The 26618-nt window shown below is 46.2% G+C and overlaps 1 protein-coding gene across 10 annotated transcripts in view; it reads right to left on the reverse strand.

Annotated features, from left to right (window-relative positions):
- The window catches only part of LOC139245789 (zinc finger protein 239-like), a 64545-nt gene that overhangs the window by 26456 nt on the left and 11471 nt on the right, over positions 1-26618 (reverse strand). For 4 of the 10 annotated variants that reach the window (XR_011590098.1, XR_011590097.1, XR_011590094.1 and 1 more), the window contains exon 2: positions 23099-23352. The exons of 1 other annotated variant lie outside the window; for it this stretch is intronic. Coding sequence is in view for 4 of the 9 variants with exons in the window: in XM_070871296.1 (XP_070727397.1) it covers positions 9571-10383 (813 nt within the window). In the remaining 5 variants the exon portion in view is untranslated. Of the gene's footprint in view, positions 1-6655; positions 10739-23076; positions 23353-26618 lie in introns of those variants that run through there. 5 more of the 10 variants (XM_070871296.1, XM_070871297.1, XM_070871295.1 and 2 more) reach the window with 3 other exon arrangements.

Here is a 26618-nt window from a genome sequence, read left to right on the forward strand (position 1 = left end):
AGAGTGGAAGCAAGTCTTCCTCGATTCCGAGGGACTGCCTACGATGACTTACAGGCGCCAGCATCTGGTTTACTTTTAGTCAGCCAATAATGCTTCTTTCTTAGTTTCACATAGTCTCTGTGCCTGTTTAAAGGGAGAGTCTCTGTGCCCGTTTAAAGGGACAGTTTCTTTGGATTCTCTGATTCCTTCAAACAGGGGTATGCCCCACTTTGTGATTTGGAGAACAGGCAGTGATGTTAGCAGCAGTGACACCGAACCTCAATGCTCATATCAGCATCTTGGAAAAGATAAGATGAAGGCTGCAAAGTCCAAAAGGACGTTGTTTGAACAGCCAAGGAAGAGCAAGAGGCAATGGGAAATCCTCATAGGGGACTCCATCAACAGGCACACAGACAGCACCCTATGTAGAGGCAAGGCTGTGTCAAGAGCAGACTTCGGTTTTCCAGGAGCCAAGATAGCTGATCTCCGGGATCGTGTGGATGAACTAATGAAAGGTGAGTGTCAGGATTCTGCAGTAGGTTTACATATTGGAACTAACGATATCATGGATAGAAGTCCATTTGTTTTGCAGGATTCCGACAAAAGCCTCATAGATGTCCTTCAGCAAAGGGGTGCAAGGTTAGTAGTCTCCGGGCTATTACCAGTCATGTCCAGATCGATGGAGAGGAATAGCCAAATCCGTGGGATTCAACATCGGCTTCAGGACCTCTGCAAGAAGAAGCTTCACTTCATCAATAATCGGGAGGTGTTCAGCAAGGGGATAGTGTAGATAAGTTCAAAGCTAGCCTTACTGCACGTGATAATTACATAGCAGCAAAGCATGAAGATAAACCAGTAGGGAGGAAACAAGAATTAATAGATGTGAGACCTTTTAAATTGCTTTCATGTAAATGCAAAGGAGTGTTAGAAGCAAATTGTTAGAATTGCAATCCTGTGCTGTGTTGAAGAATTTAGACATTGTGTATTTCTCAGACATGACTAGATGACAATGATGGCACAGACATTCACCTAAAGGGCTACAAGGGTTTCAGAAAGGTTAGTGTAGGCCAAAGGGGAGGTGGGGTTGCTATTTTTATCAGTGAGAATCTAACAGCTCGAGAGAGAGACTTGATATTGCCTCATTAGGCACAGCTGAAACTATCTGGGTTCAAGTGGACCAAGCTCATGGGCAGGGATTAATTATCGCTAATTGCCTGTATTTTTAATTGCTCACTGCACTCTGGAATGGTTCCTACAGATTGGAAGGAGTCCCCATTTTTAAAAAAGGAGACAATGCAGACCCAGGTAGCTATAGACCCATCAGTTTGACATCAGTAATAGGTAAAACCCCAGACACCATGAAGTCTCAAGGCTTCAGGTCAAGCATGGATAAGGAAACCTGCTGATTACCACCTACTGCCCTCCATCAGCTGATGAATCAGTACTCCCCCATGTTGAACACCACTTGGAAGAAGTACTGAGAGTAGCAAGGACAGAGAATGTACTCTGGGTGGGGGACTTCAATGTCCATCATCAAGAGTGGCTCGGTAGCACCACTACTGTCCGAGCTGACCGAGTCCTGAAGGACATAGCTGCCAGACTGGGCCTGCAGCAGGTGGTGAAAGAACCAACATGAGGGAAAAACCTATTTGACCTCGTCCTCAACAATCTACCTGTCGCAGATGCATCTGTCCACGACAGCATTGGTAGCAGCGACCACCTCACAGTCATTCTGGAGATGAACTCCCGTCTTCACACGGAGGACACCCTCCATTGTGTTGTGTGGCACTACCATCGTGCTAAATGGGATATATTCAGAACAAATCTAGCAGCTCAAAACTAGGCATCCATGAGGCACTGTGGGCCATCAGCAGCAGCAGAATTGTATTCCATCACAATCTGTAACCTCATGGCCCGGCATATCCCTCACTCTACCATTACCATCAAGCCAGGGGACCAACCCTGGTTCAATGAAGAGTGTAGAAGAGTATGCCAGGAGCAGCACCAGGCATACCTGAAAATGAGGTGCCAACCTGGGGAAGCTGCAACACAGGACTACACGCATGCTAAAAAGCGGAAGCAGCATGTCATAGACAGGGCTAAGCGATCCCACAACCAACGGATCAGATTAAAGCTCTGTAGTCCTGCCACATCCAGTGGTGAATGGTGGTGACCATGAAACAATTAACGGGAGGAGGAGGCTCCATGAATATCCCCATCCTCAATGATGACAGAGCCCAGCACGTGACTGCAAAAGAAAAGGCTGAAGTGTTTACAACCATCTTCAGCCAGAACTGTCGAGTGGATGATCCATATCGGCCTCCTCCTGAGGTCCCCACCATCACAGAAGCCAGTCTTCAGCCAATTCGATTCACTCCACGTGATATCAAGAAAGGGCTGAATGCACTGGATACAGCAAAGGCTATGGGCCCCGACAACATCCCGGCTGTTGTGCTGAAGACTTGTGCTCCAGAACTAGCCGCACCTCTAGCCAAGCTGTTCCAGTACAGCTACAGCACTGGCATCTAGACAACAATATAGAAAACTGCCCAGGTGTGTCCTGTCCACAAAAAACAGGACAAATCCAATCCGGCCAATTACCGCTCCATCAGTCTACTCTCAATCATCAGCAAAGTGATGGAAGGTGTCGTCCACAGTGCTATCAAGCGGTACTTACTCACCAATAACCTGCTCACCGATACCCAGTTTGGGTTCCCCCAGGACCACTCGGTTCCAGACCTCATTACAGCCTTGGTCCAAACATGGACAAAAGAGCTGTATTCCAGAGGTGAGGTGAGAATGACTGCCCTTGACATCAAGGCAGCATTTGACCGAGTGTAGCATCAAGGAGCCCTAGTAAAACTGAAGTCAATGGGAATCAGGGGGAAAACTCTCCACTGGCTGGAGTCATACCTAGCACAAAGGAAGATGGTTGTGGTGGTTGGAGGTCAATCATCATAGCCCCAGGAGTTCCTCAGGGCAGTGGCCTGGGCCCAACCATCTTCAGTTGTTTCATCAATGACCTTCCTTCCAGAAGTGGGGATGTTCGCTGATGACTGCACAGTGTTCAGTTCCATTCGCAACTACTCAGATAATGGAGCAATCCATACCCATATACAGCAAGACCTGGACAACATTCAGGCTTGAGCTGATAAGTGGCAAGTAACATTCACGACACAAAAGTGCCAGGCAATGACTATCTCCAACAAGCGAAACACCACCACCCTATAACATTCAATGGCATTACCATCGCCGAATCCCCTACCATCAACATCCTCGGGGTTACCATTGACCAGAAACTTAACTGGACCAGCCACATAAATACTGTGGCAACAAGAGCAGGTCAGAGACTGGGTATTCTACAGCCAGTGTCTCACCTCCTGACTCCCCAAAGCCTTTCCACCATCTACAAGACACAAGTCAGGAGTGTGATGGAATACTCTCCACTTGCCTGGATGAGTGCAACTGTGACAACACTCAAGAAGCTCGATACCATCCAGGACAAAGCAGCCCACTTTATTGGCACCCCATCGAACACCTTAAACATTCACTCCCTCCATCATCGACGTACCGTGGCTGCAGTGTTTACCATGTTCAAGATGTACTGCAGCAACACGCCAAGGCTTCTTCGGCAGCACCACCTGAACCCACAACCTCTACCACCTTGAAGGACAAGGGCAGCAGGCACATGGGAACACCACCACCTCCATATTCCCCTTCAAGTCACACACCATCCTGATTTGGAAGCATATCGCCATTCCTTCATTGCCGCTGAGTCAAAATCCTGGAACTCCTTCCCTAACAGTACTGTGGGAGTACCATCACCACACGGACTGCAGCGGTTCAAGAAGGTGGCTCCCCACCATCTTCTCAAGGGCAATTATGGATGGGCAATAAATACATACAAACATAGAAAAAAGGTGCAGGAGAAGGCCATTCGGCCCTTCGAGCCTGCACCACCATTCAATATGATCATGGCTGATCATGCAACTTCAGTAACCCATTCCTGCTTTCTCTCCATACCCCTTGATCCCTTTAGCTGTAAGGGCCACATCTAACTCCCTTTTGAATATATCGAACGAACTGGCCTCAACAACTTTCTCTGGTAGAGAATTCCACAGGTTCACAATTCTCTGAGTGAAGAGGTTTCTTCTCATCTCGGTCCTAAATGGCTTACCCGTTATCCTTAGACTGTGACCCCCTGGTTCTGGACTTCCCCAACATCGGGAACATTCCTCCTGCATTTAATCTGTCCAATCCTGTCAGAATTTTATATGTTTCTATGAGATCTCCTCTCATTCTTCGAAATTCCAGTGAATATAAGGCGAGTCGATCCAGTCTTTCTTCATCTGTCAGTCCTGCCATCCCGGAATCAGTCTGGTGAACCTTCGCTGCACTCCCTCAATAGCAAGGATGTCCTTCCTCAGATTAGGAAACCAAAATTGTACACAATATTCAAGGTGTGGCCTCACCAAGGCCCTGTACAACTGCAGTAAGCCCTCCCTGCTCCTGTGCTCAAATCCTCTCGCTATGAAGGCCAACATGCCGTTTCCACTGCCTGCTGTACCTGCAGACCAACAGACTGATGTACCATGACATCCAGGTCTTGCTGCACCTCCCCTTTTCCTAATCTGTCACCATTCAGATAATATTCTGCCTTCCTGTTTTTGCCACCAAAGTGGATAACCTCACATTTATCTACATTATACTGCATCTGCCATGCATTTGCCCACTCACCTCACCTGTCCAAGTCACCCTGCAGCCTCTGAGCATCGTCCTCACAGCTCACACTGCCACCCAGCTTGGTGTCGTCTGCAAACTTGGCAATATTACATTCAATTCCTTCGTCTAAATCATGAATGTATATTGTTAATAGCTGGGATCCCAGCACTGAAACTTATGATACCCCTCTAGTCACGGCCTGCCATTCTGAAAAAAAAACGTTTATTTCTAATCTTTGCCTCCAGTCTGCCAACCAGTTCTCTATCCACGTCAATACATTACCCCGAATACCATGTGCTTTAATTTTGTACACTAATCTCGTGTGGGACCTTGTCAAAAGCCTTTTGAAAGTCCAAATACACCACATCCACTGGTTCTCCCTTGTCCACTCTTCTAGTTACATCTTCAACATTTTTGAGAAGATTTGTCAAGCATGATTTCCCTTTCATAAATCCATGCCGATTTGGACCGAGCCATTCACTGCTTTCCAAAGCCGCTGCTATTACATCTTTAATAATTGATTCCAACATTTTCCCCACTACCGATGTCAGGCTAACTATCATTCCCTGTTTTCTCACTCCCTCATTTTTTGAAAAAGTGGTTTTACATTCACTACCTTCCAATCCATAGGAACTGATCCAGAGTCTATAGAATGTTGGAAAATGACCACCAATGCATCCACTATTTCTAGGGCCACTTCCTTAAGTATTCTGTGATGCAGACTATCAGGCCCTGGGGATTTATCGTCCTTCAATCCCATCAATTTCCCAAACACAATTTCCTGACTAATAAGGATTTTCTTCAGTTCCCCCTTCTCGCTAGACCCTCGGTCCCCTAGAATTTCCGGAAAGTTATTTGTGTCTTCCTTAGTTTAGACAGAACCAAAGTATTTGTTCAATTGGTCTGCCATTTATTTGTTCCCCATTACAAATTCACCTGATTCTGACTGCAAGGGACTATATTTGTCTTCGCTAATCTTTTTCTCTTCACATATCTATGGAAGCTTTTGCAGTCAGTTTTTATGTTCCCGGCAAGCTTCCTCTCATACTCTATTTTCTCCCTCCTAATTAAACGCTTTGTCCTCTGCTGAATTCTAAATTTCTCCCAGTCCTCAGGTTTGCTGCTTTTTCTGGCCAATTTATATGCCTCTTGCTTGGATTTAACACTATCCCCTAATTTCCCTCATTAGCCACGGTTGAGCCAACTTCCCCGTTTTATTTTTACGCAAGACAGGGATGTCCAATTGTTGAAGTTCATCCATGTGACCTTTAAATGTCTACCATTGCCTATCCACTGTCAACCCTTTAAGTATCATTCGCGAGTCTATCCTAGCCAATTCACTAGTTGGTTCCTCGACATAATGGTCTAGAAAACCATCCCTTAGACACTCCAGGCAATCCTCCTCCACCGTATTGCGACCAGTTTGGTTAACGCAATCTATATGTAGATTAAAGTCACCCATGATAACTGCTCTACCTTTATTGTACGCATCCCTAATTTCCTGTGTGATGCCAACCCCAAACCTCACTACTACTGTTTGGTGGTCAGTGCACAACTCCCACTAGCGTTTTCTGCAGCTCTACCCATACAGATTCCACATCATCCAAGCCAATGTCCTTCTTTACTATTGTGTTAATCTCCTCTTTAACCAGCAATGCTGGCCTTACCAGCGATGCCTACATTCCTTGAACGAATAAAAAAATGAATCAGACCCATCTGACCTCTCAAGTGGGTGTAAAAGATTCCATGACGTTATTTTGAAGAAAAAATATCTCTCCGGTGTCCTGGTCAACATTTATCCCTCAACCAACATCACTAAAACAGAGGCTGTGAAAAGCATTTTATAAATACAAGTCTTCCTTTAACAAAGGAGAAAAAGCTTAAAAATGGAACAGTCGATAACAGGACATCAATTAGCCTCCCCATGGAGAAATCAAGGAATCGATTCACTGTATGTAGGAAACAAAGCTAATTTATTTGACAGTTGTTTGACAGAGGGAGCAGGAAAGATTTACAAGAATGATTAAGAAATATAGAAAATGAGTGTAGGAGTGGGCCATTCCGCACTTCGAGCCTACACCACCATCCAATAAGATCATGGCTGATCATTCCCTCAGTACCTCTTTCCTGCTCTCTCCATACCCCTTGATCCCTTTAGCCATAAGGGCCATATCTAACTCCCTCTTGAATATATCCAATGAACTGGCATCATCAACTCTCTGTGGTAGGGAATTCCACAGGTTAACAACTCTCTGAGTGAAGAAGTTTCTCCTCATCTCAGTACTAAAAGGCCTACCCCTTATCCAAAGACTGTGTTCCCTGGTTCTGGACTTTTCCATCATCGGGAACATTCTTCCCGCATCTAACCTGTCCAGTCCCGTCAGAATCATGTAAGTTTCTGTGAGATTCCCTCTCATCCGTCTAAACTTCAGTGTATAAAGGCCTAGTTGATCCAGTCTCTCCTCATATGTCAGTTCCACCATCCCGGGAATCAGTCTGGTGAACCTTCGCTGCACTCCCTCAATAGCAAGAACATCCTTCCTCAGATTAGGAGACCAAAATTGAACACAATATTCCAGGTGAGGCCTCACCAAGGCCTTGTACAACTGCAGTAAGACCTCCCTGCTCCTATATTCAAATCCCCTAGCTATGAAGGCCAACATACCATTTGCTGCCTTCACCGCCTGCTGTACTTGCATGCCAACTTTCAATGACTGATGAACCATGACACCCAGGTCTCGTTGCACCTCCCCCTTTCCTAATCTGCTGCCATTCAGATAATATTCTGCCTTCGTGTTTTTGCCCACAAAGTGGATAACCTTACATTTATCCACATTATACTGCATCTGCCATGCATTTGCCCACTCACGTAAGCTGTCTAAGTCACCCTGCAGCCTCTTAGCATCCTCCTCACAGCTCACACCGCCACCCAGTTTAGTGTCATCTGCAAACTTGGAGATAGTACATTCAATTCCTTCATCCAAATCATTGATGTATATTGTAAATAGCTGGGGTCCCAGCACTGAACCCTGCGGCACCCCACTAGTCACTGTCTACCATTCTGAAAAGGACACGTTTATTTCCACTCTTTGCTTCCTGTCTGCCAACCAGTTCTCTATCCACGTCAGTACATTACCCCCAATACCATGTGCCTTAATTTTGCACACCAATCTCTTGTGTGGGACCTTGTCAAAAGCCTTTTCAAAGTCCAAATACACCACATCGACTGGTTCTCCCTTGTCCACTCCACTAGTTTTGTCCACATCCCCAAAAACTTCCAGAAGATTTGTCAAGCATGATTTCCCCTTCATAAATCCATGCTGACTTGGAACGATCCTGTTACTGCTTTCCAAATGCGCTGCTATTTCATCTTTAATAATTGATTCCAACATTTTCCCCACTACTGATGTCAGACTAACCGGTCTATAATTACCCGTTTTCTTTCTCCCTCCTTTTTTAAACAGTGGTGTTACATTAGCTACCCTCAAGTCCATAGGAACTGATCCAGAGTCGATAGACTGTTGGAAAATGACCACCAATGCATCCACTATTTCTATGGCCACTTCCTTAAGTACTCTGGGATGCAGACTATCAGGCCCTGGGGATTTATCGGCCTTCAATCCCATCAATTTCCCTAAGACAATTTCCCTCTTTATAAGGATATCCTTCAGTTCCTACTTCTTACTAGACCCTCGGTCCCCTTGTATTTCCGGAAGGTTATTTGTGTCTTCCTTCGTGAAAACAGAACCGAAGTATTTGTTTAACTGGTCTGCCATTTCTTTGTTCCCCATTATAAATTCACCCGAATCTGACTGCAAGGGACTTACGTTTGTTTTCACTAATCTTTGTCTCTTCACATATCTATAGAAGCTTTTGCAGTCAGTTTTTAATGTTCCGAGCAAGCTTCCTCTCATACTCTATTTTCCCCCTCCTAACTAAACCCTTTGTCCTCCTCTGCTGACTTGCAAAATTCTCCCAGTCCTCAGGTTTGCTGCTTTTTCTGGCCAATTTATATGCCTCTTCCTTGGATTTAACACTATCCTTAATTTCCCTTGTTAGCCACGGTTGAGCCACCTTCCCCGTTTTATTTTTACTCCAGACAGGGATGTACAATTGTTGAAGTTCATCCACGTGATCTTTAAATGTTTGCCATTGCCTATCCACCGTCAACCCTTTAAGTATCACTCACCAGTCTATTCTAGCCAATTCACGTCTCATACCATCGAAGTTACCTTTCCCCAAGTTCAGGACCCGAGTCTATGAATTAACTGTGTCACTCTCCATCTTAATAAAGAATTCTACCATATTATGGTCATTATTTCCCAAGGGGCCTTGCACAACAAGATTTGCGGGATGAGGGACTTCAGTTACATGGATAGACTGGAGAACCTGGGGGTGGTCTTAGAACAGAGAAGGTTGAGAGGAGATTTGATAAAATCATGAGGGGTCTGGACAGAGTAGAGAGAAAATATTCCCATTGGCGGAAGGGTGGAGAACCAGAGGACACAGATTCAAGGTGATTGGCAAAAGAACCAAAGGCAACATGAGAAAAAACTTTTTTTACACAGCGAGTGGTTAGGATCTGGAATGCACGGCCTGAAAGGCTGGTGGAGGCAGATTCAATCGTGGCTTTCAAAAAGTGAATTGGATAAGTACCGGAAATAAAGCATTTGCAGGGCTACGGGGAAAGGGCGGGGAGTGGGACTAGTTGAAGTGCTCTTGCAGAGAGCCGGCACGGGCTCGACGGTCCGAAAGGCCTCCTTCTCTGCTGTAACCATTCTATGATATCCAGAAAATTAAACTCCAGCCCAGTTATAGGGATTAATTACACCAGTGGCAACAAACCCCAACTGTCCAAGTGAACATGGTTCAGTCTGGGATGTGATTAACGGCAACAATAACAGCAGAGTCCAACCCCCGCAGTCCCCTGTGAATTCGCTGGTGTGTCAGCAGGTCACATGTTCGAGTGAATCCCTTCCCACATTCAGAGCAGATGAACGGTCTCTCCCCAGTGTGAATGCGTTGGTGTGTCAGCAGGGTGGATAAACAAGTAAAGCCCTTCCCACACTCGGAGCAGGTGAACGGCTTCTCCCCAGTGTGAACTTGCTGGTGTGCCAGCAGCTGGGATGATCGAACGAAACCCTTTCCACATGCAGAGCAGATGAACGGTCTCTCCCCAGTGTGAATGCGTTGGTGTGTCAGCAAGTTGGATAAACAAGTAAAGCCCTTCCCACACTCGGAGCAGGTGAATGGCCTCTCCCCAGTGTGAGTGCACAGGTGTGCCCGTAGGCTGGATGACTGAGTGAAGCCCTTCCCACACACGGGACAGGTAAATGGCCTCTCCCCAGTGTGAATACGTTGGTGTGCTAGCAGGTGGGATGAACGAGTGAATCCCATCTCACACACCGAGCAGGTGAACGGCCTCTCTCCAGTGTGAACTCGCTGGTGTGCTCGTAGGTGGGATGAACGAGTGAATCCCTTCCCGCACACAAGACAGATGAATGGCCTCTCCCCAGTGTGAACTCGCTGGTGTACCAACAGAGCGGATGACCGAGTGAATCCCTTCCCACACACGAGGCAGGTGAACGGCCTCTCTCCGGTGTGACTGCGTCGATGAGTTTCCAGCTCAGATGGGTAATTGAATCCCTTCCCACAGTCTCCACATTTACACGGTTTCTCCATGGTGTGGGTGTCCTTGTGTCTCTCCAGATTGGACGATCAGTTGAAGCCTCGTCCACACACACAATACATGAACGGTTTCTCCCCGCTGTGAATAGTGCGATGTTTTATAAGGCTGTGTAACTGGTTAAAGCTCTTTCCACAGTCAGTGCACTGGAACACTCTCACTCGGGTGTGTGTGTCTCAGTGCTTTTCCAGTCACACTAATGTTGAAAATCTTTTCCCACAGACAGAACAGACAAATGTTTCTCCTTCCACATTCAAAGGCCGATGATATACAGGTGAATCGAGTGACTCTGTCAGATCTCGATATGATTGGTTGGAGTTTCCCGTCTGCAAATCCTCCTTTTCTAATATCCTGTAAAAGGAGTTTACAAAAGTCAGCACTGGAAGTGCAGGATAGAAATGGAGGACAGACAATCCTAGTTTCTACGGAACATTCTTTCCTCTCTTGTTCCCCCAAAGCTGTAAATTCCCGTCCCACACACTCTCCCTCCTCCCGGTGCTGAAATCCAAACTCATCGCACCACCTCCATCATTCTTTCTTCCATCTGCTGTTTTCTCACTCCCTCTTCTCTGGTTGAGTTCAGTTCTATATCACTAGTATGCAGAATGAGAATAAATGAGGAATGATTTTCTCTCCTGGTCACTGGGACTCTAAAGCCCCGCCCACCCTCTGCTCCTGTAGCAAGATGGGCACGCAGGCGCCCTGCTCCTGTCCAAGTATTTGGCTAGTTACCCCGGGTCTATCACCGCAGGTCAAACATGGGGCCTGCGGGCTCGTATTCGGGGCCTGAGGCTGACACCAGGTGTTTATGAAGCTGCCCAGCCCACCCAGGGGTCCAATTCCTCTGCTGAGCCCACAAGCTCCTCCTGACTCGCGGAACGTCTCTTCCGCCTCAGACCACCTCCACCACTGGCACTGCGCCTGCTCAGAGCACAGCCCGGTCCCGTGTCTGGGCTCCTGTTGTCATTGATAGAGCACTTTACCCCTGCGCGGGGGATTCTGGCTACAGAAGTAAACGTTGCAACATTTGGTAGTGAAATGGGTTGATTCAGGACAGACAGCAGGGATTATTGCAGGAAATAACACAGTGCAGTGAGAAAGGAAATGCAGGGGATGTTGTGTAGATGGATTGTCAAAAGGTGTTTGATAAGGTGCTGGACAGGAGGCTTGTTGATCAAATTAAGGCTCACGGTATTAAAGGGAGTGGGGCCGCGTGGAGAGGAAGTTGGGTAAAGAGCAGAAAACAGAGAGTAGTGGTTAATGGATGTTCTTCAGACTGGAGGGATGTAAACAGTGGTGTCCCCAGGGTCAGTGTTGGGACCATTGCTCTTAATATAGAGAAATCATCTGGGCTAAGGTATAAACACATAAGAATTAGAAGCAGGAGTAGGCCATTTGACTCTTCGACCCTGCTCTGCCATTCAAGACCATACTGATTCATCAACTGATCCACCGCTACGAAAATCAATAATAAGAATAAAACCGGACGGACCACCCGGCATCGACCTCCGCCCCGGTTACGGACACGACAACGGCACACCCAGCCCAGTCTTTCCCACCAACATCTGGGGACTTGTCCCGAAGGTTGTGTTGCCTGCCCGGTGCCAAGGTTAAGGACATCTCCTCCGGGCTGGAGAGTGGGAGGGGGGAGATCCAGTTGTCGTGGTCCACGTAGGGACCAATGACATAGACAGAACAAAGAAAGAGGTTCTGCTGAGGGATTTTGAGCAGCTAGGGGCTAAATTAAAAAGCAGAACCACAAAGGCAATAATCTCTGGATTACTACCCGAGCCACAAGCAAATTTGCATCGGGTAAATAAGATCAGAGAGATGGACACGTGGCTCAAAGACTGGTATGGGAGAAATGGGTTTCGGTTCATGGGGCACTGGCACCAGTACTGGGGGGGGTGGAGGGAAAGAGGGTTCAGGCCAGCAGAAATTTGAAAAGTCAAAGAGCAAGGAGAAGGCAATAGAGCAGGGTAGCAGTGGGGGAAATGATAACCAGACTGTGACAGGAAGGGACAGAATGTATAAAATAAGAGTGTAACAGAAAGTAGGGTCAAAGCAGGGGAAAATGGTAAAACGACAAAATTAAAAGCTCTTTATCTGAATGCACGCAACATTTGTAACAAGATAGATGAGTTGACAAGACAAATAGATACAAGTGGGTATGATCTGACAGCCATTACAGAAACGTGGTTGCAAGGTGACCAAGGCTGGGAACTGAATATTCAGGGGTATTTAATAATTCAGAAGGATAGACAGAAAGGAAAAGGTGAGGTAGTTCTGTTAATAAAGGATGAGATCAGTGCAGTAGTGAGAAATGATATTGGCTCAGAAGATCAAGATGCAGAATCAGTTTGAGTGGAGATAAGAAATAATAAGGGGAAGAAGTCACTGGTGGGCGTAGTCCATAGTCCCCCTAACAGTAGCTACACTGTTGGACGGAGTATAAATCAAGAAATATTGGAGGCTTGTAAGAAAGGTACGGCAATAATCATGAGCGACTTTAATCTTCATGTTGATTAGACAAATCAAGTTGGCCAAGGTCGACTTGAGGAAGAGTTTATAAGAGTGTATCCGGGATGGTTTCCTTGAAGAGTAAGTTGAAGAAACCAATCAGGGAGCAGGCTATCTTAGATCTGGTACTGTGTAATGAGACAAGATTAATAAATTATCTCATAGTAAAAGATCCTCTCAGAAAAGGTGAACATAACATGGTTGAATTTCAAATTCAGTTGGAGGGTGTGAAAGTCAGACCTCAAACCAGTGCCCTGATTCTAAATAAAGGCGACTATAAAGGTATGAAAGCAGAACTGGGGATGTTCGCTGATAACTGCACAGTATTCAGTTCCATTTGCAACTCCTCAGATAATGGAGCAGTCCATGCCCGCTTGCAGCAAGACCTGGACAACATTCAGACTTGGGCAAGTGACATTCGCGCCACTCGAGTGCCTGACAATGACTATATCCAACAAGTGAGAGTCTAACCACCGCCCCTTAACATTCAATGGCATTACCATCGCCGAATCCCCTACCATCAACATCCTGGGGTCACCATTGACCAGAAACTTAACTGGACCTGCCAAATAAATACTGTGGCAACACGAGCAGGTCAGAGGCTGGGTATTCTGCGGTGAGTGTGTCATCTCCTGACTCCCCAAAGCCTTTCCATCATTTACAAGGCACAAGCCAGGAGTGTGATGGGATACTCTCCACTTGCCTGGATGAGTGCAGCTCCAACAACACTCAAGAAGCTTGACACCATCCAGGACAAAGCAGCCCACTTGATTGGCATCCCATCCACCACCTTAAACATCCACTCCCTCCACCACCGGCGTACCGTGGCTGCAGTGTGTACCATCTACAAGATGCACTGCAGCAACTCGCCAAGGCTTCTTCAGCATCACCTCCCAAACCCGCGACCTCCAACATTGAGAAGGACAAGGGCAGCAAGCGCATGGGAACACCACCACCTCCACATTCCCCACCAAGTCATACACCATCCTGACTTGAAAGCATATCGCCATTCCTTCATCGTCGCGAGGTCAAATTCCTGGAACTCCCTCCCTAACAGCACTGTGGCACTACCATCACCACACGGACTGCAGCAGTTCATGAAGGTGGCTTACCACCATCTTCTCAAGGGCAATTAGGGATGGGCAATAAATGCTGGCCTTGCCAGTGACGCCCACATCCCATAAACGTATCAAAAAAAAAAGTTGGCTTAAGTCAACTGGGAAAATAGATTAAAGTGCAAGACAGTTGAGAAGCAGTGACAGACAATAAAGGAGATATTTCATAACTCAACAAAAATATATTTCAGTGAGAAGGAAAGACTTTAGGCGAAGGGAGAATCACCCATGGCTAACGAAGGAAGTAAAGGATGGTATCAATTTGAAAACAATGTCATACAAAGTGGCCAAGATCAGTGGGAGGCCGGAGCATTGGCAAATATTTTAAAAACAGCAAATGATGACGAAAGAAATAATAGAGGGGGAAGATAGATTATGAGAGTAAACCTGCAAGCAATATAAAAAAGATAGTATGAGCTTCTACAGGTATGTAAAAAGGATAGGGTAACTAAAGTAAACATTGGTCCCTTGGAGAATGAGACTGGGGAAATAATAATGGAGAACAGGGAAATGGCAGAGACTTTGAACAAATAATTTGTGTCAGGCTTCACGGTAGAAGATACTAAAAACATTCCAATAATAGATAATCAAGGGGCTATAGCGAGGGAGGAACTTAAAGCAATCACTATCACAAAAAAAGGGCTCAGTAAAATAATGGGACGAAAGATGGAAAAGTCCCCTGGACCTGATGGCTTGCAACCTTGGGTCTTAACACACAGTAATGTCCCCACTTCACTGTCCCATCAAATACTCCAAGGGCCCACACAGCACGGGTTAGATACAGAGTAAAGCTCTCTCTCTACTGTCCCATCAAACACTCCCAGGGGAGGTACAGTACAGGTTAGATACAGAGTAAAGTTTCCTTTACACTGGCCAACAGACACTCCAAGGGCAGGTATTGCATGGGTTAGGCAGAGGGTAAAGCTCCCTCTATACTCCCCGATCAAACAATGCCAGGGCAGGCATAGCATATGCTAGATAAGAGCAAGGCTCCTTCTACACTGCTCCAAACACTCCCAGAGCAGGTACAGCATGGGTCAGATACAGAGTAAAGCCCTATGTACACTATCCCACCAGGGCAGGTACAACACAGATTAGATAGCATAAACCTCCCTCTATACTGTCCCATCAGACACTCCCAGGACAGGTACAGTACTGGTTAGATACAGAGTAAATCTCCTTCTACAGTTCCATCAAACACTCCCAGGGCAGGTACAGCCTGGATTAAATATAGAGGAAAGCTCCCTTTTCATTGTCCCATCAAACACTCCAAGGATAGGTATAGAACATAAGAAATAGATGCAGGAGTTAGCCATTTGGCCCCTCGAGCCTGCTCCGCCATTCAATAAGATCATGGTTGATCTGATCCTGGCCTCAACTCCACTTCCCCACCCGCTCCCATAACCCTGGACTCCCTGATCATTCAAAAATCTGTCTATCCCCACCTTAAATACATTCAATGACCCAGCCTCCACAGCTCTCGGAGGTAGAGAATTACAAAGATTCTCGTCCCTCAGATAAGAAATTCCTTCATTTCAGTTTTAAATGAGCTACCTCTTATTCTGAAACTATGCTCCCTAGTTCTAGATTCCTCCACGAGGGGAAACATCCTCTCTGTATCAACCCTGTCAAGCCCCCTCAGAATCTTATACGTTTCAATAAGATCACCTCGAAGTCTTCTAAACTCCAAAGAGTATCAGCCCCACCTGCTTCACCTTTCTTCTTATGACAACCCCTTCATCTCAGTCATCAACCTCGGGAACCTTCTCTGAACTGCTTCCAATGCAAGTATACCCCTCCTTAAATAAGGAGACCAAACTGTACACAGTACTCCAGGTGTAGTCTCACCAAGCACTGTACAGTTGCAGAAGGACTTTCTTACTTTTATACTCCATCCCCCTTGCAATAAAGGACAACATTCCATTTGTGTTCCTAATTAATTGCTGTTACTGCACACTAACTTTGTGTGTTTAATGTACAAGGACCCCCAGATCCCTCTGTACTATCGCATTTTGTAATCTCTCCCCATTTAAATAATCATTTGCTGTTTTATTTCTCCGACCAAAGTGGATAACCACACATTTTCCCACATTATACTCCATCTACCAAGATTTTGCCCACTCACTTAGCCTCTCTATATCCCTTTGTAGATTCTTTGCGTCCTCCTCACAACTTGTTAAGTTAGCACAGGTTAGATACAGAGTAAATCTCCATCTACATTATCCATCAAACACTCGCAGAGCAGGTACAACACGGGTTAGATACAAAGTAAAGCTCCCTCTACATTGTCCCATCAAATACTATCAGGACAGGTACAGCATGGGTTAGGTACCGATTAAAGCTCCCTCTAACTGTCCCCTCAAACACTGCTATAGCAGGTACAGCACGGGTCAGAAACAGAATAAAGCTCCGTCTACACTGTCCCATCAAACACTTGCAGGGCAGTTTCAGCATAGATTAGATAGAGTAAACCTCCCTCTACACTGTCCCATCAAACACTCCCAGGACAGGTACAGCTTGGATTAGATACAGAGTAAACCTCCCTCTACACTGTCCTATCAGACACAACGAGGGCAGGTAGAGTATGGGTTAGATATAGAGGAAAGCTTCCCCTACACCAACCCATCAAAGCTCACAGGGCAGGTAGAGCATGGGTTAGATACAGAGCAAAGCTCCCTCTGAAGTGTCCCATCAGTCACTCACAAGACAGGTACAGCACGGGTTATGTGGAGAGTAAAGCTCTCTCTACACTCTGGGGGGAGAGTTGAACAGTCAGAGGTTATGGTTCACATCGGTACCAATGGCATGGGTAGGAAGAGGGATGAGGTCCTGCAGGCAGAGTTTAGGGAGTGAGGAGAGAAATTAAAAAGCAGGACCTCAAAAGGTAGTAATCTCTGGATTACTCCCGGTGCCACGAGCTAGTGAGTACAGATGGCTGGAGAGATGGTGCAGGCGGGAAGGCTTTAGCTTCCTGAGGCATTGATACTGCTTCCGGGGGAGGCGGGACCTGTACAAGCCGGACGGGTTGCACCTCAACATAGCAAGGACCAATATCCTTGCGGGTAGGTTTGCTAGTGCTGTTGGGGAGGGTTTAAACTAGCTTGGCAGGGGGATGGGAACCTGAAAAAGATTCAATAGGGAGAGGAGTAAAGCTGGAATTAGAAAGCAAAAATAAAGAAAGTGAATTTGAAGGAGAGGATACAAGCAGGAAAAAAAGGTAAAAAAAAACAAACTTAAAGGCACTGTGTCTAAATGCACGTAGCATTTGTAACAAAATAGATAAGTTGACGGCACAAATTGAGACAAATGGATATGATCTGACAGCCATTAGAGAGATGTGGTTGCAAGGTGACCATGACTGGGAATTAAATATTCAGGGGTACTTGACAATCCGGAAGGACAGACAGAAAGGAAAAGGAGGTGGGGTAGCTCTATTGATAAAGGATGGAATCACTGCAAAAGTGAGAGATGATATTGGCTCAAATGATAAGGGTGTGGAGACAGTTTGGGTGGAGATAAGGAATAATAAGGGGAAAAAGTCACTGGTGTGCATAGTCTATAGGCCCCCGAACAGTAGCAGCTCTGTTGGCCGGAGTATAAACCAGGAAATAGTGGGGCTTGTAAAAAGAGAACAGCAATAATCATAGGTGATATTAACTTCCATATTGATTGGACAAATCAAATTGGTCAGGGCAGCCTTGAGGAGTTGTTCATGGAGTGCATAAGGGACGGGTTCCTCGAGCAGTATGTAACAGAACCAACCAGGAGGCAGGCTATCTTAGATCTGATCCTGTGTAATGAGACAGGATTAATAAACAGTCTCCTAGTAAAGGATCACCTCGGAATGAGTGATCATAACATGATTGAATTTCAAATTCAGATGGAGGGTGAGAAAGTTGGATCTCAAACCAACGTACTGAGCTTAAATAAAGGAGACTATGAAGGTATGAGGGCAGAGTTGGATAAAGTGGACTGGGAAAATAGATTAAAGTGTAAGACGGTTGATGAACTGTGGTGTACATTTAAGGAGATATTTCACAACTCTCAAGAAAAATATATTCCAGTGATGAGGAAAGGGTGCAAGAGAAAAGATAGCCATCGATGGCTAACTAAAGAAATAAAGGACGGTATCGAACTAAAAACAAGGGCATACAAAGTGACCAAAACTAGTGGGAGGACAGAAGACTTGGAAGCTTTTAAAAGTCAGCAAAGAATGACTAAAAAAAATGATGAAGGGAAGATAGACTATGAAAGTAAACGAGCACAAAATATAAAAACAGATAGCAAGAGTTTCTATAGGTATATAAAAAGGAAAAGAGTGGCTAAAGAAAATGTTGGTCCCTTGGATAACGAGACCAGGGAATTAGTAATGGGGAACATGGAGATGGCAGAAACTCTGAACAAATATTTTGTATCAGTCTTTACGTTAGAGGACACGAACAATATTCCAACAGTGGATAGACAAGGGGCTATGGGGGGGGGGGGGGGGTGGGGGGGAGGAACTTAACACAATCACAATCACTAAGGAGGTGGTACTCAGTAAGATAATGGGACTAAAGGCAGATATATCCCCTGAACCTGATGGCTTGCATCCTAGGGTCTTAAGAGAAGTAGCGGCAGGGATTGTAGATGCATTGGTTGTAATTTACCAAAATTCCCTGGATTCTGGAGAGGTCCCAGCAGATTGGAAAACTGCAAATGTAACGTCCCTATTTAAAAAAGGAGGCAGACAAAAAACAGGAAACTATAGACCAGTTAGCCTAACATCTGTGGTTGGGAAAATGTTGCCAGAGTCCATTATTAAAGAAGCAGTAGCAGGACATTTGGATAAGCAAAATTCGGTCAGGAGAGTCAGCATGGATTTATGAAGGGGAAGTCATGTTTGACAAACTTACTGGAGTTCTTTGAGGATGTAACGAACAGGGTGGATAAAGTGGAAACATAGAAACATAGAAACATAGAAAATAGGTGCAGGAGTAGGCCATTCAGCCCCTCTAGCCTGCACCGCCATTCAATGAGTTCATGGCTGAACATGAAACTTCAGTACCCCCTTCCTGCTTTCTCGCCATAACCCTTGATCCCCCGAGTAGTAAGGACTTCATCTAACTCCCTTTTGAATATATTTAGTGAATTGGCCTCAACTACTTTCTGTGGTAGAGAATTCCACAGGTTCACCACTCTCTGGGTGAAGAAGTTTCTCCTCATCTCGGTCCTAAATGGCTTACCCCTTATCCTCAGACTGTGACCCCTGGTTCTGGACTTCCCCAACATTGGGAACATTCTTTCTGCATCTAACCTGTCTAAACCCGTCAGAATTTTAAACGTTTCTATGAGATCCCCTCTCATTCTTCTGAACTCCAGTGAATACAAGCCCAGTTGATCCAATCTTTCTTGATAGGTCAGTCCCGCCATCCCGGGAATCAGTCTGGTGAACCTTCGCTGCACTCCCTCAATAGCAAGAATGTCCTTCCTCAAGTTAGGAGACCAAAACTGTACACAATACTCCAGGTGTGGCCTCACCAAGGCCCTGTACAACTGTAGCAACACCTCCCTGCCCCTGTATTCAAATCCCCTCGCTATGAAGGCCAACATGCCATTTGCTTTCTTAACCGCCTGCTGTACCTGCATGCCAACCTTCAATGACTGATGTACCATGACACCCAGGTCTCGTTGCACCTTCCCTTTTCCTAATCTGTCACCATTCAGATAATAGTCTGTCTCTCTGTTTTTACCACCAAAGTGGATAACCTCACATTTATCCACATTATACTTCATCTGCCATGCATTTGCCCACTCACCTAACCTATCCAAGTCACTCTGCAGCCTAATAGCATCCTCCTCGCAGCTCACACTGCCACCCAACTTAGTATCATCTGCAAATTTGGAGATACTGCATTTAATCCCCTCGTCTAAATCATTAATGTACAATGTAAACAGCTGGGGCCCCAGCACAGAACCTTGCGGCACTCCACTAGTCACTGCCTGCCATTCTGAAAAGTACCCGTTTACTCCTACTCTTTGCTTCCTGTCTGACAACCAGTTCTCAATCCACATCAGCACACTACCCCCAATCCCATGTGCTTTAACTTTGCACATTAATCTCTTGTGTGGGACCTTGTCGAAAGCCTTCTGAAAGTCCAAATATACCACATCAACTGGTTCTCCTTTGTCCACTTTACTGGAAACATCCTCAAAAAATTCCAGAAGATTTGTCAAGCATGATTTCCCTTTCACAAATCCATGCTGACTTGGACCTATCATGTCACCATTTTCCAGATGCACTGCTATGACATCCTTAATAATTGATTCCATCACTTTACCCACTACTGAGGTCAGGCTGACCGGTCTATAATTCCCTGTTTTCTCTCTCCCTCCTTTTTTAAAAAGTGGGGTTACATTGGCTACCCTCCACTCCATAGGAACTGATCCAGAGTCAATGGAATGTTGGAAAATGACTGTCAATGCATCCGCTATTTCCAAGGCCACCTCCTTAAGTACTCTAGGATGCAATCCATCAGGCCCTGGGGATTTATCGGCCTTCAATCCCATCAATTTCCCCAAAACAATTTCCCGACTAATAAAGATTTCCCTCAGTTCCCCCTCCTTACTAGACCCTCTGACCCCTTTTATATCCGGAAGGTTGTTTGTATCCTCCTTAGTGAATACCGAACCAAAGTACTTGTTCAATTGGTCCGCCATTTCTTTGTTCCCCGTTATGACTTCCCCTGATTCTGACTGCAGTGGACCTACGTTTGTCTTCACCAACCTTTTTCTCTTTACATACCTATAGAAACTTTTGCAATCCGCCTTAATGTTCCCTGCAAGCTTCTTCTCGTACTCCATTTTCCCTGTCCTAATCAAACCCTTTGTCCTCCTCTGCTGAGTTCTAAATTTCTCCCAGTCCCCAGGTTCGCTGCTATTTCTGGCCAATTTGTATGCCACTTCCTTGGCTTTAATACTATCCCTGATTTCCCTAGATAGCCACGGTTGAGCCACCTTCCCCTTTTTATTTTTACGCCAGACAGGAATGTACAATTGTTGTACTTCATCCATGCGGTCTCTAAATGTCTGCCATTGCCCATCCACAGTCAACCCCCTAAGTATCATTCGCCAATCTATCCTAGCCAATTCACGCCTCATACCTTCAAAGTTACCCTTCTTTAAGTTCTGGACCATGGTCTCTGAAATTACTGTTTCATTCTCCATCCTAATGCAGAATTCCACCATATTATGGTCACTCTTCCCCAAGGGGCCTCGCACAATGAGATTGCTAATTAATCCTCTCTCATTACACAACACCCAGTCTAAGATGGCCTCCCCCCTAGTTGGTTCCTCAACATATTGGTCTAGAAAACCATCCCTTATGCACTCCAGGAAATCCTCCTCCACCGTATTGCTTCCAGTTTGGCTAGCCCAATCTATGTGCATATTAAAGTCACCCATTATAACTGCTACACCTTTATTGCATGCACCCCTAATTTCCTGTTTGATGCCCTCCCCAACATCCCTATTACTGTTTGGAGGTCTGTACACAACTCCTACTAACGTTTTTTGCCCTTTGGTGTTCTGCAGCTCTACCCATATAGATTCCACATCATCCAAGCTAATGTCTTTCCTAACTATTGCATTAATCTCCTCTTTAACCAGCAATGCTACCCCACCTCCTTTTCCTTTTATTCTATCCTTCCTGAATGTTGAATACCCCTGAATGTTGAGTTCCCAGCCCTGATCATCCTGGAGCCACGTCTCCGTAATCCCAATCACATCATATTTGTTAACATCTATTTGCACAATTAATTCATCCACCTTATTGCGGATACTCCTTGCATTCAGACACAAAGCCTTCAGGCTTGTTTTATTAACACCCTTTGTCCTTTTAGAATTTTGCTGTACAGTGGCCCTTTTTGTTTTTTGCCTTGGGTTTCTCTGCCCTCCACCTTTCCTCATCTCCTTTCTGTCTTTTGCTTTTGTCTCCTTTTTGTTTCCCTCTGTCTCCCTGCATTGGTTCCCATCCCCCTGCCATATTAGTTTAAATCCTCCCCAACAGCACTATCAAACACTCCCCCTAGGACATTGGTTCCAGTCCTGCCCAGGTGCAGACCGTCCGGTTTGTACTGGTCCCACCTCCCCCAGAACCGGTCCCAATGCCCCAGGAATTTGAATCCCTCCCTGCTGCACCATTGCTCAAGCCACGTATTCATCTGAGCTATCCTGCGATTCCTACTCTGACTAGCACGTGGCACTGGTAGCAATCCCGAGATTACTACTTTTGAGGTCCTACTTTTTAATTTAGCTCCTAGCTCCTTAAATTCATTTCGTAGGAACTCATCCCTTTTTTTACCTATGTCATTGGTACCAACGTGCACCACGACAACTGGCTGTTCTCCCTCCCTTTTTAGAATGTCCTCCACCCGCTTCGAGACATCCTTGACCCTTGCACCAGGGAGGCAACATACCATCCTGGAGTCTCGGTTGCGGCCGCAGAAACGCCTATCTATTCCCCTTACAATTGAATCCCCTATCACTATCGCTCTTCCACTCTTTTTCCTGCCCTCCTGTGCAACAGAGCCAGCCACGGTGCCATGAACTTGGCTGCTGCTGCCCTCCCCTGATGAGTCATCCCCCTCAACAGTACTCAAAGCGGTGTATCTGTTTTGCAGGGGGTTGACCGCAGGGGACCCCTGCACTACCTTCCTTGCACTACTCTTCCTGCTGGTCTTCCATTCCCTCGCTGGCTGTGGACCCTTCTCCTGCAGTAAGACCAACTCGCTACACGTGATACTCACGTCATTCTCAGCATCGTGGATGCTCCAGAGTGAATCCACCTTCAGCTCCAACTCCGCAACGCGGACCGTCAGTAGCCGGAGGTGGACACACTTCCCGCACATGTAGTCGTCAGGGACACTGGTGTTGTCCCCGTGTTCCCACATGGTACAGGAGGAGCATATCACGTGACCGAGCTGTCCTGCCATGACTTAACCCTTAGATACACTTAAATTGCCGACAACAATGTTAAAAGTTACTGACTAATAAAGAAAAAGAAAAACTACTCACCAATCAGCAGCCAATCACTTACCACGTTGGCTGTGACGTCACCTTTTGATTTCCTTCTACTTCTTTTTTGCCTTCTCTCCCAGCTGGAGCTGCACCGCTGCCTCTCTCGACTCCCGCCTCTCTCGACGCTCCCCGGACTGCTGAGCCTTTTATAGGCCGCTGCCTCTCTGGACTCCCGCCTCTCTCGACGCTCCCCGGACTGCTGAGCCTTTTACAGTGGATATGGTGTATTTGGACTTCCAGAATGCATTTGACAAGGTGCCACATAAAAGGTTGCTGCACAAGATAAAAGTTCACAGAGTTGGGGGTAATATATTTAGCATGGATAGAGGATTGGCTAACTAATAGAGAACAGAGAGTCGGGATAAATGGTTCATTCTCTGGTTGGCAACCAGTAACTAGTAGGGTGCCGCAGAGATCAGTGCTGGGTCCCCAACTATTTACAATCTATATTAACGACTTGGAAGAAGGGACTGAGTGTAACGTAGCCAAGTTTGCTGACAATACAAAGATGGGAGGAAAAGCAATGTGTGAGCAGGACACAACAAATCTGCAGAAGGACATAGACAGGCTCAGTGAGTGGGCAAAAATTTGGCAGTTGGAGTATAATGTTGGAAAGTGTGAGGTCATGCACTTTGGCAGAAAAAAAATCAAAGAGCAAGTTATTATTTAAATGGAGAAAGATTGCAAAGCGCCACAGTACAGCGGGACCTGGGGGTACTTGTGCATGAAACACAAAAGGATAGTATACAGATACAGCAACTGATCAGGAAGGCTAATGGTATCTTGGCCTTTATTGCAAAGGGGTTGGAGTATAAAAGCAGGGAAGTCTTGCTGCAGCTATACATAGTGTTGGTGAGGCCACACCTGGAATACTGCGTGCAGTTTTGGTTTCCATATTTGCGAAAGGATATAGTTGCTTTGGAGGCAGTTCAGAGAAGGTTCACTCGGTTGATTCTGGGGATGAGAGGGTTGACTTATGAGGAAAGGTTGAGTAGGTTGGGCCTCTACTCACTGGAGTTCAGAAGAATGAGAGGCGATCTTATCGAAACATCTAAATTTATGAGGGGGCTCGACAAGGTGGATACAGAGAGGATGTTTCCACTGATGGGGGAGACTAGAACTAGAGGGCATGATCTTAGAATAAGGGGCCGCCCATTTAAAACAGAGATGAGGAGAAATTTCTTCTCTCACAGGGTTCGAAATCTGTGGAATTCACTGCCTCAGAAAGCTGTAGAAGCTGGGACATTGAATAAATTTAAGACAGAAATAGACAGTTTCTTAAACGATAAGGGGTTATGTCCTCTTCACAACTTGCTAGGTTAGCACAGGTTTGGCACACAGTAAATCTCCATCTACACTGTCCCATCAAACACTCCCAGGGCAGGTACAGTATATGGGTTAGATTCAGAGAAAAGCTCCCACCACACTGTCCCATCAAATACTCCCAAGGCAGTTACAGTATGGGTTAGATAGACAGAAAAGCTTCCTCTAAACTGTCCCGTCAAACTCTGCCAGATCAGGTACAACATGGGTTAGATACAGCGCAAAGCTCCCTTTACATTATCCTGTCAAAAACTCCCAGGGCAGGTACAGCACAGGGTTAGATTCAGAGTAAAACTCTCTCTATACTATCCCATCAAACAGTCCTGGGACATGTACAACATGGGTTAGATACAGAGTAAAGCTCCCTCTACACTGTCCCAGCAAACAATCCCAGGGCAGGTACAGCACGGGTTAGATACAGGGTAACTCTCCCTTACTACAACAGTGACTACAATCCAAAAGTACTTCATTGGCTGTAAAGTGCTTTGAGGGGTCCTTTGGTCGTGAAAGGCGCCAAATAAATCCAAGTCTTTCTCCCTCTTCACTGTCCCATCAGACACTGCCAGCCCATAATGAGCAGGGCTCAGAGAGGTTGGTTGCTAGGCACTGCAGTGTTATCATAAAGCAGGGCCATTCAGCCCAGTGGGTCCTCTCCATGTCCCTTCAAAGGTGGAGAGCTGGGACAGCCTGTCTCAACACACATCCCCCTGTTCATACTGAGAATCCCCGGGGAAGGCCCAAGGCCCAGAGTGTGGAACACAACCAAGGGGGAAAGAGGAGGAGAGACGGTGCAGTGTGGGAGAGGAGGGAGGAGTCTGCTCATTCCCAGGGGCAGATCAGACAAAGTGCTTTGAGTGGTGGGTCCAGCAGTGAAGCTGAAAACAAACCAAAGGGAATAAATAAAGATCCAATCCAAGGGAACAAGCAACGGGTCATTGGGCAGACATCATAACCGGCCCAGAATTATTCAATGGGCGAGCATCGATTGCTTATTGTGGGAGGTTCCACACTTCAACCATCCATTGAGTGAAGAAGTGTATCCTAACATCTCTCCTGAATGGCCTGGCTCGGATTTTAAGTTTATGTCCCCTCGCCCTAGACACCCCAAGCAGCAGAATAAATTTCTCTCTATCTACCCTAGCAGTTGCTTTCAAATTCACACTAAATTCCCACAGACTAGGGGGCGTATGGGTTAGATACAGAGTAAAATTCCCCCTACCCTGCCGCAGGGCACACTTCGGTGTCCGTCCCAACCGCACTGCTGGCAGCTTATCAATTAAAATTCAGCAGCAGTACGATCTGTCACTGCACTGAAAACTTTCCACCCGCAGCTCCTGATCAGTTTCAGGTTAAAGCTCCCTCTAAACTGTCCCATCATGCACTCTCAGGGAAGGGACAGCACAAATTAGGTACACAGTAAATCTGTGTCAGAGGAAACTGTACCCCAGAGAGAGTCAGTGCCAGAGGAAACTGTACCCCAGTGAGAGTCAGGGCCAGAGGAAACTGTACCCCAGTGAGAGTCAGGGCCAGAGGAAACTGTACCCCAGTGAGAGTCCGTTCCAGGGGAAACTGTACCCCAGTGAGAGTCCGTGCCAGAGGAAACTGTACCCCAGTGAGAGTCCGTGCCAGAGGAAACTGTACCCCAGTGAGAGTCAGTGCCAGAGGAAACTGTACCCCAGTGAGTCAGTGTCAGAGGAAACTGTGCCCCAGTAAGTGTCAGTGCCAGAGGAAACTGTACCCCAGTGAGAGTCAGTGCTACAGGAAACTGTATCCCAGTGAGAGTCAGTGACACAGGAAACTGTATCCCAGTGAGAGTCAGTGCCAGAGGAAACTGTATTCCAGTGAGAATCAGTGCTACAGGAAACTGTATTCCAGAGAGAATCGGTGACACAGGAAACTGTACTCCAGTGAGAGTCAGTGCCAGAGGAAACTGTACCCCAGTGAGAGACTGTGCCAGAGGAAACTGTATCCCAGTGAGAGTCAGTGCCAGAGGAAACGTGCAGCAGAGCCTGGTCTCCAGTCATCTTCGATCCCTTGCCATTGGACTAAGACCTTGCTCTGCCAAGCCCGTGTGGTAGCTAATGTGCAAGGGCCACCTCACATTAAAAGAATGCACGCTATTAGCAATACATAAAAATCCTCTTCCTCTGCAGTTATCAATCTATTGCAATTCCCCATGCATGTAATTTCGTTATATTACAATTCGAAATATCTTC

The sequence above is a fragment of the Pristiophorus japonicus genome, unplaced genomic scaffold (genome assembly GCF_044704955.1).
Source record: "Pristiophorus japonicus isolate sPriJap1 unplaced genomic scaffold, sPriJap1.hap1 HAP1_SCAFFOLD_236, whole genome shotgun sequence".
NCBI lineage: Eukaryota > Metazoa > Chordata > Chondrichthyes > Pristiophoridae > Pristiophorus > Pristiophorus japonicus.